We start from the raw sequence: 17421 nt of genomic DNA, 5'->3' as shown, positions 1-17421 counted from the left end.
CCTAGCAACTGTGCCATGACACACACACACAGAACTGAATTATGGGACGTCTTGCTCTGCTCACATACAAATGGGCATGCAGTTACTGACATGGTAACTTGCAGCCAACTGATTGGCAATTTGGAGGGTAGGCATGTCCATGAGACCAGTTCTTGTGAATTGCTGGTGAGGATATGACCTGCCGACATAGCAGAATACAAGAGGTTATGTCCACAATTCTGACCACGACTCTTGTTTTTGTAAATATGGCAAAAGTCACTTGCATAAAAAAGAATTTTAGGTATTTGGGAGAAAGGTTGTATTTTATCTAACCTCGATGAGTGACATGATTAATCTTGGTTTCTGCTGAGCCATTCTTACAGAGATAGTTATCCTAATATCTTCCAGAATTTAGATTATTATCGGGATCTGAAGGGCTGCCCATACGTTAATGGCACAATCCCATTAAAGTGGTTGTCCAAAATTAGAACAATCTAGAAAAAAAGTATATTATCTGCCAAAACAGAGCCACCCCTGCGTAACGGTGGTATTGCAGCTCAGCCCAACTGCAGTACCAGACACCACCAAAATACAAATGTGGTGCTGTCTGTGGACGAAAGCAGAAAAGTTTTTCTAATACTGTATAATATCTGAAATTTTGAAATTGCTAATGAAGCAACTGCCTAATTTTTTAGAGAAGGTCACATTTTACTCACCCTGTCGCACCACCTACAGGCTCTTATCCTTCCCCTTCTATTTGTATATTGTTAAAATATTCTTAGATCCTTTTAGTGACTAAAGGATTGGTATTGAAGGTTTGCAGAACTGATGGTTGAATACAAAACTGTGGAACCGACTTATTCATAGTAATCCATGGCCAGTCCCAGAAACAATGAGCTTCTGTGTGTTCAGCATCTGACATTATCAGCCCCACAGACAAATTTTAATATTTAATTAGTCATTAAGCATGAGATGTCCATATAAACAAAGCAGCCCATGATGGCGTAGCTGTAACTATATCATCCTGCACAAAACTGTTAGTTAATTCTTATGCATAGGGGCAGTATTATAGTAGTTATATTCTTGTACATAGGAGCAGTATTATAGTAGTTATATTCTTGTACATAGAGGCAGTATTATAGTAGTTATATTCTTGTACATAGGGGCAGTATTATAGTAGTTATATTCTTATACATAGGAGCAGTATTATAGTAGTTATATTCTTGTACATAGGGGCAGTATTATAGTAGTTATATTCTTGTACATAGGAGCAGTATTATAGTAGTTATATTCTTGTACATAGGAGTAGTATTATAGTAGTTATATTCTTGTACATAGGAGCAGTATTATAGTAGTTATATTCTTGTACATAAGAGCAGTATTATAGTAGTTATATTCTTGTACATAGGAGCAGTATTATAGTAGTTATATTCTTGTACATAGGAGCAGTATTACAGTAGTTATATTCTTGTACATAGGGGCAGTATTATAGTAGTTATATTCTTGTACATAGGGGCAGTATTATAGTAGTTATATTCTTGTACATAGGGGCAGTATTATAGTAGTTATATTCTTGTACATAAGAGCAGTATTATAGTAGTTATATTCTTGTACATAGGAGCAGTATTATAGTAGTTATATTCTTGTACATAGGAGCAGTATTACAGTAGTTATATTCTTGTACATAGGGGCAGTATTATAGTAGTTATATTCTTGTACATAGGGGCAGTATTATAGCAGTTATATTCTTGTACATAGGAGCAGTATTATAGTAGCTATATTCTTGTACATAGGAGCAGTATTATAGTAGTTATATTCTTGTACATAGGAGCAGTATTACAGTAGTTATATTCTTGTACATAGGGGCAGTATTACAGTAGTTATATTCATGTACATAGGGGCAGTATTATAGTAGTTATATTCTTGTACATAGGGGCAGAATTATAGTAGTTATATTCTTGTACATAGGGGCAGTATTATAGTAGTTATATTCTTGTACATAGGAGCAGTATTACAGTAGTTATATTCTTGTATGTAGGGGCAGTATTATAGTAGTTATATTCTTGTACATAGGAGCAGTATTATAGTAGTTATATTCTTGTACATAGGGGCAGTATTATAGTAGATATATTCTTGTACATAGGAGCAGTATTATAGTAGTTATATTCTTGTACATAGGGGGCAGTATTATAGTAGTTATATTCTTGTACATAGGGGCAGTATTATAGTAGTTATATGCTTATACATAGGAGCAGTATTATAGTAGATATATTCTTGTACATAGGGGCAGTATTATAGTAGATATATTCTTGTACATAGGGGCAGTATTATAGTAGTTATATTCTTGTACATAGGAGCAGTATTATAGTAGTTATATTCTTGTACATAGGGGGCAGTATTATAGTAGTTATATTCTTGTACATAGGAGCAGTATTATAGTAGTTATATTCTTATACATAGGAGCAGTATTATAGTAGTTATATTCTTGTACATAGGGGCAGTATTATAGTAGTTATATTCTTGTACATAGGAGCAGTATTATAGCAGTTATATTCTTGTTCATCGGAGGAAATATTGTCGCAGCAGTATATAGTTTAAAACATGATAACCAGTTCTCAGATTCTGATATTTGCCTAGAGCAGTTTTCCATGCTCCACTTCTTGGCTGATCAAGTAGTTGTGACATAAACTAAGGTGTAAAAACTGGTCTAGACTAAGACTTCCCACACATGACCTTATTTAGCCAGAAATGTCTAATGATGCACCACATCTATTGATATGACACATCCAATCTAGTTTTAAGCTGCCTAAGGTCCCAATATTTTATAGATTTGATGCTTTTTTTTTTATCACATGTGCACATATTTGGTTCCCTTATAACCGTAACATGCCATGCTTGAAATCATAATACAATTTGCACCTGGATTCTGACTAGGCCTTATAAAACCAAAGCCTTTTCCATGCAAATTGAAGCCAAAAGGTATGATCGCCAGGAAGGAGCAAAAACTGTTTAAGACATGTATATGGCCTGATCTACAAGAAATTATCAGTTAGTATTGTTATGTGTATAGATCACTACTGATAATGGTCGGCTGATTGGATCAAAGCAGTATTTGATAAGTTACAAGATGTTAGCGCCCCGGCACATGCGGCCCAACGACAGTAAAAGTTTAGTTGGAAATAGTCAAAAGAGTCGGAAAAAGTACCGTATGTTGAGAAAAAAAGACGCACAATAGCTGCCAAAGAGTTGAGAAGAATCAAATGTGAAGCGACCAGGAAGCCCTTGTCCTCCATTGCTGTCATACTCCTGAGATGTAACCTCCATGGAGGGCCCAGAAGTACGAGGTGTTCAGTGCTCAGAGACACGGCCGAGGTGAGGAGGCTGAGCCCGACCACCACTGAGCAATCACAGAAGTACAAGGTGTTCAGTGCTCAGAGACACGGCCGAGGTGAGGAGGCTGAGCCCGACCACCACTGAGCAATCACAGAAGTACAAGGTGACCAGTGCTCAGAGACATGGCCGAGGAGAGGAGGTTGAGCCCGACCACCACTGAGCAATCACAGAAGTACAAGGTGTTCAGTGCTCAGAGACATGGACGAGGAGAGGAGGCTGAGCCCGACCACCACTGAGCAATCACAGAAGTACAAGGTGTTCAGTGCTCAGAGACACGGCCGAGGTGAGGAGGCTGAGCCCGACCACCACTGAGCAATCACAGAAGTACAAGGTGACCAGTGCTCAGAGACATGGCCGAGGAGAGGAGGTTGAGCCCGACCACCACTGAGCAATCACAGAAGTACAAGGTGTTCAGTGCTCAGAGACATGGACGAGGAGAGGAGGCTGAGCCCGACCACCACTGAGCAATCACAGAAGTACAAGGTGTTCAGTGCTCAGAGACACGGCCGAGGTGAGGAGGCTGAGCCCGACCACCACTGAGCAATCACAGAAGTACAAGGTGTTCAGTGCTCAGAGACACGGCCGAGGTGAGGAGGCTGAGCCCGACCACCACTGAGCAATCACAGAAGTACAAGGTGACCAGTGCTCAGAGACATGGCCGAGGAGAGGAGGTTGAGCCCGACCACCACTGAGCAATCACAGAAGTACAAGGTGTTCAGTGCTCAGAGATATGGACGAGCAGAGGAGGCTGAGCCCGACCACCACTGAGCAATCACAGAAGTACAAGGTGTTCAGTGCTCAGAGACACGGCCGAGGTGAGGAGGCTGAGCCCGACCACCACTGAGCAATCACAGAAGTACAAGGTGCTCAGTGCTCAGAGACATAGACGAGCAGAGGAGGCTGAGCCCGACCACCACTGAGCAATCACAGAAGTACAAGGTGCTCAGTGCTCAGAGACATGGCCAAGGTGAGGAGGCTGAGCCCGACCACCACTGAGCAATCACAGAAGTACAAGGTGTTCAGTGCTCAGAGATATGGACGAGCAGAGGAGGCTGAGCCCGACCACCACTGAGCAATCACAGAAGTACAAAGTGCCCAGTGCTCAGAGACATGACCGAGGTGAGGAGGCTGAGCCCGACCACCACTGAGCAATCACAGAAGTACAAGGTGTTCAGTGCTCAGAGACATGGCCGAGGTGAGCAGGCTGAGCCCGACCACCACTGAGCAATCACAGAAGTACAAAGTGCCCCGTGCTCAGAGACACGGCCGAGGTGAGGAGGCTGAGCCCGACCACCACTGAGCAATCACAGAAGTACAAGGTGCTCAGTGCTCAGAGACATGGCCGAGGTGAGGAGGCTGAGCCCGACCACCACTGAGCAATCACAGAAGTACAAGGTGCTCAGTGCTCAGAGACACGGCCGAGGTGAGGAGGCTGAGCCCGACCAACACTGAGCAATCACAGAAGTACAAGGTGCCCAGTGCTCAGAGACATGGCCGAGGTGAGGAGGCTGAGCCCGACCACCACTGAGCAATCACAGAAGTACAAGGTGCCCAGTGCTCAGAGACATGACCGAGGTGAGGAGGCTGAGCCCGACCACCACTGAGCAATCACAGAAGTACAAAGTGTCCAGTGCTCAGAAACACGGCCGAGGTAAGGAGGCTGAGCCCGACCACCACTGAGCAATCACAGAAGTACAAGGTGCCCAGTGCTCAGAGACATGGCCGAGGAGAGGAGGCTGAGCCCGACCACCACTGAGCAATCACAGAAGTACAAGGTGCCCAGTGCTCAGAGACATGGCCGAGGTGAGGAGGCTGAGCCCGACCACCACTGAGCAATCACAGAAGTACAAGGTGCCCAGTGCTCAGAGACATGACCGAGGTGAGGAGGCTGAGCCCGACCACCACTGAGCAATCACAGAAGTACAAAGTGTCCAGTGCTCAGAAACACGGCCGAGGTAAGGAGGCTGAGCCCGACCACCACTGAGCAATCACAGAAGTACAAGGTGCTCAGTGCTCAGAGACATGACTGTGGTAAGGAAGGATGAAATTGACAATGACTGAATAAGATACAGAAGGGGAAACGTCAGGATTGGGCCAAGAAATATCTGAAAACAGATTGTTTAGGATTATGTACTGAGGAGATGAGAGCGACTCTTGACAGACCAGATGAGCCCGTAGCCGGATCAGTATCGGGCACAGACCTCCACTTCCACCCAGATGCCAGAAAGGTGGAGGTGGTGTACGGCATGGGCTGCGATTATTAAAAATGAGCTAGATTTTTTCAGGTTGAATGTGGACTCAAAATCAACTCTTAAAACTACCGCCACTTTTGAGAAAACACGTCCTTCAAGCAGTGGGACAGGAAAAAGTCTGCATCTTTCAAGAAAACCATGATTTTTCTGCATCGCAGCATCAATGACTCCACTGCTCGGTGCCAGGAAAGATAAAAAAAATAATGACCCGACACCTTCCTCACCGACCTAAACCCTACTGAGAACAGGTGGGCCCTTTTTATATGGGAGATTTATGGTGAAGGAGAACAGTGGCCTCTCTAATCAGTGTCTGGTGCTGGGGCTGGTGCTGCCCAAAAAGATGATCATAAACAGATTAGGAAACTGACAGGATGGAACTTATGACTATTATTGAAAGAAATGGTGAGGTCTATATTACTATATTGGTCACGTATTTATTTTTTAAATGTCAGAAATGTATTTTTGTACTTTTTGAATTGTTTGGTTCTTAGGCCGGGGTCACACTTGCGAGAAACTCGTACGAGTCTCACACCTCAATACCTGGCACTGCCGCCGGCACTCGGGACCAGAACGTGCGGCAGCATGTATTTCTATGTAGCTGAGCGCTCCGGCCGAGAGCCGGGTATTGAGGTGCGAGACTCGTGCGAGTTTCTCGCAAGTGTAACCTCGGCCTTATTCTCATTCTAACAGATGAAACAATTGAGATGGTAATGCAGCGCCCCAGAGACCTGGTCGTTGCAGTATAGCGCTCTGCCACTAAGGGGAGCAGCGGTACGTCTGATGGCACTAAGGAGTTCTCCTGACCAGGTATCACTAGAACACATTACACTTCACACTCCGGCCACTAGGGGGAGCAAAAGGCTTTATTTATTAGGCCACTCCTCACACTGGTAAAACTAGGGGCTGGGGAGGAAGTTAGTTAGAAGCTGACTGGGTTGGAACCAGGCAACATCCCGTGGCAGGGGGTGTTGCAGGGAGAAGGCACAGGGGGGTCCCTGTCAGGCGTGGGAACCTGGCAGGTGCCTAGTGAACAGAACAGAACGTAACGGAACCGCGCCTGCACACCCTGCGGCGGTATCCAGGAGAGAGACACGAAGGGAAGAATATTGTGGAACAGTGTAAACGAGATCAAGCACAAAGGAGAGCCAGTAAGAGTCGTGCCGAGAGAGGAAGGCAACATCTTATTGAGGCGCGTAGTCGGTGGCCGGATCACCGTAGGAGTAACTGACTTCAGGCCTTACTTCAAATTCCGCTGGACAGTTAATTATAGGTTGGCTGTCTACCTTTTACACCTACGAAGACATAGGGGGCAACATTGGGAGAGGGGCGTCTCTAGGGTCCCGGAAGACCTCCAAGCCTTCCCGTCAAACGGGTGGCGTCCTAGCCAAAATATACCTGGGGGACGTTAGAAACTAGCAACATCTGGAACCAAAGAACGAGAGAGAGAGAGAGAGAGAAAGCTGTAGAGAACGAACGAAGGAGAACAGCAGTTGTGAGGACTATTCCGAATGCTCAGCAGGGTAGGACTACAACACACAGGCGCTAGTGGTAGGCAACGATTTCCATCTGCGAGGGAAACTCTGGATGTGCCCATCGGACCGGCCGGTCTCTGATAGCCCGGTTGAACGTGCTCTGGACTGAGTATATTGAAGCCTTCAGTAAAGAGGTAAAGAGACTGCAACCTTGTGTCCTCGTTATTGCCTGCACCTCACACCATCACCATCCACGAAACTGGGAAGCCCTGGGGACATACTTCACCTGTGGGAAGGTATACCATCCAGCTGCCATTCCATCACCCCAGCGGAACCCCCTAGCAGCGTCGGTCACCCTGACCAAACACCACAGGTGGCGTCACGAACCCCTGACAGACTGCAATACTACTTTCATTGGACGCCCCTTAGCAGGGTCGCGGACCGGGTCTAGCCACCGTGACCGCCTCAGAACCGAACCAGAGAGGCCCGGTACCGAAACGCGTGGCCCTGTGTCTGGGGGCGCTCCAGTAACATTTCCTTTTTTTCATTTAGTTGCCGAATAATTCTGCACATTAAATATTCAGGTTTTAGGTTTATTAACTTTTTGGATTGACGGATAGCACTGTAGTTGTTCAATAATAAAATTACCATAATCATCAGAAATACAAATTTTCTAATAATTCTGCACACAGGCACAGATTCATCAAAACAGTTTCCCCAGGGTTCTGGCGTAAATTGCTAACAAAATGCAAATAAATTTATATAATTTATACAATGTGATTTTCTGGATTTTAGTTTTGATATTCTATCTCTCAATGTTAATATTAACCTACCCTTAAAATTATAGACCGTTCATGTCTTTGTCAGTGGGCAAACTTACAAAATCAGCAAGGGATCAAATACTTATTTCCCCCACTATAGACAGAAGAGGACCTCTGTGCAAGAACAATATATGGGCCCTTTGCAGCCCAAGAGCTCCTAAAAATGCAAAACTGCACCTCCTTTGGAGATATAAATGGCCCCCCTTACCTCTTGGGCCCCTGTGGGTGCAGTAATGATACGTCCGCCCCTTGCTCAGAGCCATACAGCGAACATATTGCTAAAATCCAGAGGACGAGAAGCAGTCAGGTGTCTCTGACAACATGCACTCAGCTTGAAAATAGGAAATTGATTAAAAATTGCCAAACTTTTTCCAATGCAATAATAACCCTTTATGTAGAAATGACTGAATGTCGCCTGTGTAAGGAGGTGGCGGGGAACCTCACTCTCCCTTGGACACTGTTTCGACAATCATGTGCGATACCCTGACAGTTACTCACGTTCACTAATGCTAAAATAATGTGCGGTTCCCTAATGTTCATTAATGTGTGTCATGTATTGTAATGTGATGCATTTGTTATATACTGTGTGTAAGCTTAGGGACAGGTTAGGACCATAGGGGGATTCGAATAGAGGGGGCACATTAGAGATAGAGAATAGGATAGATAAGAGGATTACGGTATATGCTCGAGTATAAGCCGACCCGAGTATAAGCCGAGACCCCTAATTTTGCCACAAAAAAACTGGGAAAATTTAATGACTCGAGTATAAGCCTAGGGTGGGAAATGCAGCAGCTACTGGAAAATTTCAAAAATAAAAATAGATACCAATAAAATTAAATTAATTGAGACATCAGTAGGTTAAGTATTTTTGAATATCCATATTGAATCAGGAGCCCCACATAATGCTCCATACAGTTCATGATGGGCCCCATATGAAGCTCCATACAAAATATGCCCCATATAATGCTCCGTAAAGTTTATGATGGGCCCCTTAAGATGCTCAATATTAAAATATGCCCCATATAATGCTGCAGAAAGGTTAATAATGGCCTCATAAGATGCTCCATAGAAACATTTGCCCCATATAATGCTGCACAAAAGTTGATTATGGCCCCATGAGATGCTCCATACAAAAATTTGCCCTATATAATGCTGCACAAAGGTTAATAATGGCCCCATAAGATGCTCCATAGAAACATTTGCCCCATATAATGCTGCACAAAGGTTGATTATGATCCCATAAGATGCTCCATGGAAACATTTGCCCCATACAATGCTGCATAAAGGTTGATTATGGCCCCATTAGATGCTCCATAGAAACATTTGCCCCATATAATGCAGCATAAAGGTTGATTATGGCCCCATAAGATGCTCCATAGAGTAATATGCCCCATATGCTGTTGCTCAGCCCCCCGGCACTTGCGATATTCACCTGTCCCAGTTCCACCGCTGGGCGCCGCTGTGTCTTCCGCGTCTTCTGCAATAACTGTTCAGGCAGAGATCGGCGTGCACACTAAACACGTCATCGTGCCCTCTGACCTGAACGTCACAGCCGGAGGAAGCGGAAGATGGAGCGGCGCCCGGCAGTGGAACGGGGACAGGTGAATATCGCGCAATGCTCACCCTCCCCCATTATACTCACCTGCTCCCGGCGCGGTGCCTGCTTCTCACTGACAGATGGTCTTGGCACCGACAGCTTGATCCGATGTTCAGCGGTCACTGGTACCGCTCATTAAAGTAATGAATATGCGCTCCATGCCTATGGGAGTGGAGTCACGTCCATATTCATTACTTTAATGAGCGGTACCACGTGACCGCTGAACACAGAAAGAGCTGCCGGCGTCCGGAGACCATCAGAGATGCAGGGACTGCGGCGGGAGCAGGTGAGTATGTGACAGCCGCCGCTCCCCCCCCCCCACCGACCCCATGGGACAATGACTCGAGTACAAGCCGAGAGGGGCACTTTCAGCGTAAAAAAAATTGGCTGGAAATCTTGGCTTATACTTGAGTATATACGGTAGTTTAGGCACAGGTAGCAAGGAGTTAAGTAGATGGGAGGGGCACAGTGCAGAGGGGCACAGTACAGAGCAGGGAGATATAGGACAGACTCTTCCTGGTTCTGTCAGACACCCAGGCAGTCTGCCCAAGGGGCAGAATGCAAACAATGAAACGGTTACAGGCTATGGGGAATAAGTCTGCAGATGGCAGTAAGGGGCGCCTCGACTGAAGAAAAGTGCAGTCGGACACCAGCTGTCACAACTCCAGGGTATTAGGCTAGGTTCCCATTGCGTTAATGGGAACGCGCTAATGGACAGCGTTGCACGGCGAAATTAACGCCGTGCAGCGCGTCCGTTAGCGCGCCCATTCACGGCAAAGGGAACACGCTTCAGTAGCGCGTGCCATGTTCAGCACGCGCTAGCGACACGCCGGTGTTTTCTGGCGCGCCGCGGACGCTGCTTGCAGCATCCGAGGCGCCCCCGCGGTCCGTTCCCTGCTCTCGCAGATCGGGGATCTGCGAGAGCGGGGATGTTAACGCGACCCCGAACCGCGGCCCCATTAAAAACATTGCATTAGCGCAATCCGCTAGCGCTAAACGGATTGCACTAACGCAATGTGACCATAGCCTTACTGCTGCGGGAAGAGCTGCGCACCGCAGCAAGGGAGCTGAGAGCGGAGGAACTCACCAGGTAGCAAACAGGACCTGAACCACGTGATCGGGATGGAGGTGGCCGAGGGCGGCGCCAGACACCGGAGTGAAGAGGAGACGATATACACTGGAGAGTAGTTAAACGTGCCAAGAGCAAACACCAGGAGATAATGAGGTAACCAAGGGTTGAGATGGAGGGATAGTCAGAAAGGGAGCCAAAGGTCAGAAAGCCAACAGAACAAACAAGCAGAGTAAAGCAAGGAGAGCAAAGCACACAATTGCAAACCGAGCACACACTCAAGGGGTCAGACACACAGAATAAATAAAAGTATATCTGACAGGGAATCCTATTCTGGAGTGTGTATAAATACACCTCCTAGATCCAAAGAGAGGCCAACAATATTAACCCTGAGAGAGCAGGACATGAACCATGTCCCATACCATGACACTAGCTCAACAGGACCATCCCCAAGAAGGATCCGGGGTCTACGACTGGGTCGGGAGGAGCTCAGATGGCGTTCCCGGAACCTTTCCCTGTTGGCACCAGACAAGGGGCTGACAGGGAGCTGGTGATGCTGAAAGTATAGATGGGACACAAACTGTCCAAAGATGCTGCCCGGATGTCAGAGGAAAGGAAAGCGCTGACAGGACAGAGTCTGGCTAGAGGTACGGCATTAACGCCGACAGTAAAAAGAGAGATAAAAAAGAAATACTAGAGTCTGCCCGTATGGCAGAGGAAGGGAAAGTACAGGAAACGTTGTCCTGTGGGAACTGTGCTGCTGATGTGAAGAATGCAGATAAGAAGATGTCTCTGTGTTTTGACTGTGTTATCTGTGAGATGAATATGCTGCTGTCTAGTAAAGTTAAGCTGTTGGAAAAAGACCTCATCTCTGAAGAGATTTGCAGAGCTTATGAATGAACCTACATGGCAGCAGCTGAGGGGAATCTGACAGAGCCTGTGAGTGGGCTGTGGTGCATGCTGCACATGCAGCACAAGGGACTTTATCTTTTCATGTACAAGGTGTCGGGGGGCTCACTGACTATTGCTTAGTGAACTCGCCCACGACTACCACCCCGTGCCACCTTGTTACACTTGCATGGCGGAAAATGAATCAAATGTCATTGTCATCCAGATGTCGTCATAGCCCATAAAACTGTCTACAGCGCCAGCTCCATAAGCATTGCCTATAAAAAAAAAATACAGCATATTTCTTACAATCAGCCATACAAGAGCGAAACACCCGGCTTCTGTTCCTTCAGCTTTGCCCCAATTTCATAAAACAAGAATCACCGGTTTTGTGGATTTTTTTTTTTTTTTACTACGGAGCAGTGGAAAGAGGAAGCTGAGCTGAAAGTCACATACACGGTTTCATCATTTTAATTTTCTACATTGGCCAATACAATTGTGGCTTCATTAAAAAAATAAATAAATTAAGGTCCGAAATGGGTCATTATTTGGCCAAAGTCATAATATCATGGGTGGGCTGCAACGACCCCTCACAAAAAATATAGATGGGATTTCCCCTTTATGATCCTGAATTATGGAATTCCCCAGTCAAGGGCGTAGCTCTAATGGGTGCAGAGGTAACAGATGTAACCGGGCCCTGGTACATGGGGACTGGTAGCACACATTCGCCATTCACATAGGGCACGTATTTCTAGATTACATAAAACTCAATAAACATTAACAAAACAGAAAACAATGGAGATTTAATTGTGAGAAGAATGGCTTATAACAACCAATCACAGCGCAGCTTTCATTTTACCAGAGCTGTTTGAAAACTGAAAGCTGAGCACTGATTGGTTGCTAGGTGTGACAAGGACAGTTTTTATAAATGAGGCCTAATATATGGCATCTATGGGGACTAAATCATGTGGCCATAGAGTATGATAAGATGGTTGCTATGTTTCTTAAGAATGCTGCCATAAAATGAATGGAAATCATCACATTTTACACATTATGTCAAATTTTTTTTATTAGAACCATGAAGGTGAAGATGATTCTATATTTAAAGGGATTAAAAAAAAAGTGATTACAAATAAATTATCAAATACTTTTTATTATGCGTTCTGTTATCATTCTAGGATGGGTTTCTGTCAGTGTAAGAAGACGGCAGCCATTTTAATGTATAATGGCGATTGCCTCTCTATAGAAAACAAATATGATTTGCTAATTTAAAGGGAATTTATTCCTAATAATAATTACATTTTCTTTCTTTTTGTTTTTTATTTCCTGGAGAACCCCTTTAATAGAATTTAAAGAAAAGATGCAACATGTCGCTGGTTTTTCCCTTTCTATCCTATGCATGCCTCTTTAGGCCGGGGTTCCTATGGAGATAAGCTGCTCCATAGTGGGGCCAGCAATGGTATTGCATGGGGACCGCCTGCAAAACTATGTAGGGGCCGTCTACCAAACCACAGAGAAGTAACTTTGCAGTGGGCCCACAAGGATACAATCTCCATCAGGGCCTCCAAATGTCACATATAGTAATAATGTTTTCATCTGGACCAAAAGGAACTTTTGCCTCCTCCTAAGGTCCTTGTCCGGGGAGTGATGGGCTATGTATACAGTGCCACTGACCGCCTGCACAGGATCGGACATTGTCGTGTAAATGCGAGGCCGGTCAGTCATCGCACCAGGAGTACAGGAAATCGAATAAGAATTTTCCATGTTTTGCAATTTCTGTTCAATGGTGCAATCGAAAGAGGAAGTTGAAGGCATCGGCCATGCTGTTTTTTCTATGTGAGATGTGAAAATTATATAGAGGGAATCGTGTTTTGATATAAGGCTGAAAGTAACACGCTGTCAGCTGCATAAAGCCTGGAGAGCAACAGGTTGTCAGCTCCATAACATCTGGAGAGCATCAGGTTGTCAGCTTCATAACATCTGGAGAGCAACAGGTTGTCAGCTTCATAACATCTGGAGAGCAGCAGGTTGTCATCTCCATAACATCTGGAGAGCAACAGGTTGTCAGCTCCATAACATCTGGAGAGCAAGAGGTTGTCGGCTCCATAACATCTGGAGAGCATCAGGTTATCAGCTCCATAACAGCTAGTGAGCAACAGGTTGTCAGCTCCATAACAGCTAGTGAGCATCAGGTTGTCAGCTCCATAACATCTGGAGAGCATCAGGTTGTCAGCTCCATAACAGCTAGTGAGCATCAGGTTGTCAGCTCCATAACATCTGGAGAGTAGCAGGTTGTCAGCTTCATAACATCTGGAGAGCAGCAGGTTGTCATCTCCATAACATCTGGAGAGCAACAGGTTGTCAGCTCCATAACATCTGGAGAGCAAGAGGTTGTCGGCTCCATAACATCTGGAGAGCATCAGGTTGTCAGCTCCATAACAGCTAGTGAGCAACAGGTTGTCAGCTCCATAACATCTGGAGAGCAACAGGTTGTCAGCTCCATAACATCTGGAGAGCAACAGGTTGTCATCTCCATAACATCTGGAGAGCAACAGGCTGTCATCTCCATAACATCTGGAGAGCAGCAGGTTGTAATCTCCATAACATCTGGAGAGCAACAGGTTGTCATCTCCATAACATCTGGAGAGCAACAGGTTGTCAGCTCCATAACATCTGGAGAGCAGCAGGTTGTCAGCTCCATAACATCTGGAGAGCAACAGGTTGTCGGCTCCATAACATCTGGAGAGCAACAGGTTGTCAGATGCATAAAGCCTGGAGAGCAACAGGTTGTCAGCTCCATAACATCTGGAGAGCAACAGGTTGTCGCCTCTATAACATCTAGTGAGCAACAGGTTGTCAGCTCCATAACATCTGGAGAGCAACAGGTTGTCAGCTCCATAACATCTAGTGAGCAACAGGTTGTCAGCTCCATAACATCTGGAGAGCAACAGGTTGTCAGCTCCATAACATCTAGTGAGCAACAGGTTGTCAGCTCCATAACACCTAGTGAGCAACAGGTTGTCAGCTCCATGACATCTGGAGAACAACAGGTTGTCAGCTCCATAACATCTGGAAAGCAACAGGTAGTCAGCTCCATAACATCTGGAGAGCAACAGGTTGTCAGCTCCATAACATCTGGAGAGCAACAGGTTGTCAGCTCCATAACATCTGGAGAGCAACAGGTTGTCAGCTCCATAACATCTGGAGAGCAACAGTTTGTCAGCTCCATAACATCTGGAGAGCAACAGGTTGTCGGCTTCATAGCATCTAATGAGCAACAGGTTGTCGGCTCCATAACATCTGGAGAGCAACAGGTTGTCGGCTCCATAGCATCTAATGAGCAACAGGTTGTCGGCTCCATAACATCTGGAGAGCAACAGGTTGTCAGCTCCATAACAGCTAGTGAGCAACAGGTTGTCAGTTCCATAACATCTGGAGAGCAACAGGTTGTCAGCTCCATAACATCTGGAGAGCAACAGGTTGTCAGCTCCATAACATCTGGAGAGCAACAGGTTGTCAGCTCCATAACATCTGGAGAGCAACAGGTTGTCGGCTCTATAGCATCTAATGAGCAACAGGTTGTCGGCTCCATAACATCTGGAGAGCAACAGGTTGTCAGCTCCATAACAGCTAGTGAGCAACAGGTTGTCAGTTCCATAACATCTGGAGAGCAACAGGTTGTCAGCTCCATAACATCTGGAGAGCAACAGGTTGTCAGCTCCATAACATCTGGAGAGCAACAGGTTGTCGGCTCTATAACATCTAGTTACCAACAGGTTGTCAGCTCCATAACATCTGGAGAGCAACAGGTTGTCAGCTCCATAACAGCTAGTGAGCAACAGGTTGTCAGTTCCATAACATCTGGAGAGCAACAGGTTGTCAGTTCCATAACATCTAGAGAGCAACAGGTTGTCAGCTCCATAACATCTAGTGAGCAACAGGTTGTCAGCTCCATAACATCTGGAGAGCAACAGGTTGTCAGCTCCATAACATTTGAAGTTTTGCAGAGAAACAGGTTGTCAGCTCCATAACATCTAGTCACCAACAGGTTGTCAGCTCCATAATATCTGGACAAGCAGCATGTTGCCAGTATACGCCCGAGCACCCACTATCCTGTCTGTAGAGGACACGGTGTGACCCTCAGAGCTTAGTTTCAGGACATATGTCACTCACCCAGAAGTTTTCCTTAAAGAAGACGCCTCTCATGGTGAATTCACCCAAGTGTGAAAAACTGCTGCAAACTTCACTGTCAAAAAGGAAGTGTCACTTCAATCCAAGTTTACTGCAGAATAGACACTGCCAAGAATAAAGTGATAATTAGTTCCTCAAATTGTCCTTCCCTCTCAGTTATGCCCTGCCCCTGCAAGTTCCTAAAAACCTGTTCAAAGTGCTCAAACTACAACCAATGCTAAAGTTATAGGCGGCTCCACAGCGTCCTCTGCTGGTCACAACTCACATGGCAGCACGCGAAACAATGCGGAAAGACTGGCGCCAATGTACTGCCAGGGTCAGCCCCAGATTTCGGCAGTCCCTTAGGGTAGCAGAGTCTCAGTGGCCCCTCTTTCCATTTTTTCTCTTCACTTCCTAAGACTATAACTTTTTCCCCTTTTTTCTGGGGGGCAATGGAGCACTTGCTTTCAATTTTTCATCTTCACCTTCCAAGAGCTATAACATTTTGTACCATTTTTAATGCCTTTTATTCCATTTTTTTTTAGGAAGCAAAGTGACCCAAAATACCGATTCTGTGTTTTTTTTTATTTTGACATTTACCGTTAGGGATAAATAATTTATTTTATTTGTTCGGACAGTTATGCATGCGGCGATACCAAATGTGTTTTTTTTTTATGTTTTATTTAAGTTTTGATGTGAACTTTCATTTTTTTTATATTTTTAATCTTTTTTTTTATATATTTTTATTGGTCCTCCTAGGAAACTCAAACCACAATAAACTGCAACACTATATTATAAAATTACTTATTTGGATCATGATTTGTAAAATTTGGTAATGTAATATTACATCATTACTCGTAAACTCAATAATTTATTTATGAATTTTCAGGAGAAATAACAGGGGAACGACACAATACAGAATTGAAAGAAAAGAAAAAAACATAATACAAGTCAGCAGCAATGTAGAGACCATACTGTCACAAGGCAGAGCTCTACATTGATACTTTTTATATCATATGAGCCGTTGCGCTGCTGTTTTTCTTTGTGTACGTTGTTATTTTTGGCATTTCATTGTGTTTGCATATGTGGTCAGTGCACGGCACGGCTCTGCAGAAAAGGGGAAACCAGTGGTTTATAAAGAATGAACAACTGACAAGCACTCGAACAAGCCTGTCCATGATAGCTGAGGACCTGACCACAGAAAAGCTGTGGATTTGCTTCAATGAATGAAACTGAAGCAGTGATGACACTGAAATATGAGTTTCAGGTTTGGATTTCTGCACAGATTCTGTGGAATATCCTTCAAGGAGTTGTAAGGGTCGCACGGGCCGACGTGACCCCAAACTCCAGGGAGATGGATTGTGTGATGTTATTGTCTCTCTCCACTTCCTCTCACCAACAATGGCAGCACTGGTATGCTGTTCTAAGGGTGTACTTTTCCATGGCTCCCCCTTTCCTGGTTGGAGCTACTACTGGCACAACTGCCCATTTTCTGTCAGTCTCCACCCGTTCTCTATTGTCTTGCTGCAACAGGCGTGGTTTCTTTTTTCTCCGAATCGCCCATTGAGGGCAGGCACTCAGTGCTCACCACAATCTGGACAGATTTCACCTCTCGCAGGTGTTGACGCTCGGGCACAAGAGTAGTATCTACGGCCACCGTCCAACGGTCCTCCTGTTTTACTGTCAATTGGACAGCCTGTGATGATATCAATTCTTCCGGCATACTCACGTCTTGGGCCACTTCACTTCTTGGTGGGAGCATGATGTCACTATTCCCTAA

At 45.2% G+C, this 17421-nt stretch overlaps 1 protein-coding gene across 3 annotated transcripts in view; it reads right to left on the bottom strand.

Annotated features, from left to right (window-relative positions):
- PSTPIP2 (proline-serine-threonine phosphatase interacting protein 2) overlaps positions 1–15792 on the bottom strand; it is a 97525-nt gene extending 81733 nt beyond the window's left edge. For all 3 annotated transcript variants that reach the window (XM_069747002.1, XM_069747019.1, XM_069747010.1), the window contains exon 1: positions 15645–15792. In XM_069747002.1, the coding sequence (XP_069603103.1) occupies positions 15645–15677 (33 nt within the window). In that variant the 5' untranslated portion in view covers positions 15678–15792. The remainder of the gene's footprint in view (positions 1–15644) is intronic.
- Between the last annotated feature and the right edge of the window lie 1629 nt (positions 15793–17421).

Source organism: Ranitomeya imitator, chromosome 1 (genome assembly GCF_032444005.1).
Source record: "Ranitomeya imitator isolate aRanImi1 chromosome 1, aRanImi1.pri, whole genome shotgun sequence".
Taxonomy (NCBI): Eukaryota; Metazoa; Chordata; class Amphibia; order Anura; family Dendrobatidae; genus Ranitomeya; species Ranitomeya imitator.
Note: the sequence above shows the minus strand (reverse complement) of the source record. Positions and strands in the feature narration are given on the sequence as shown.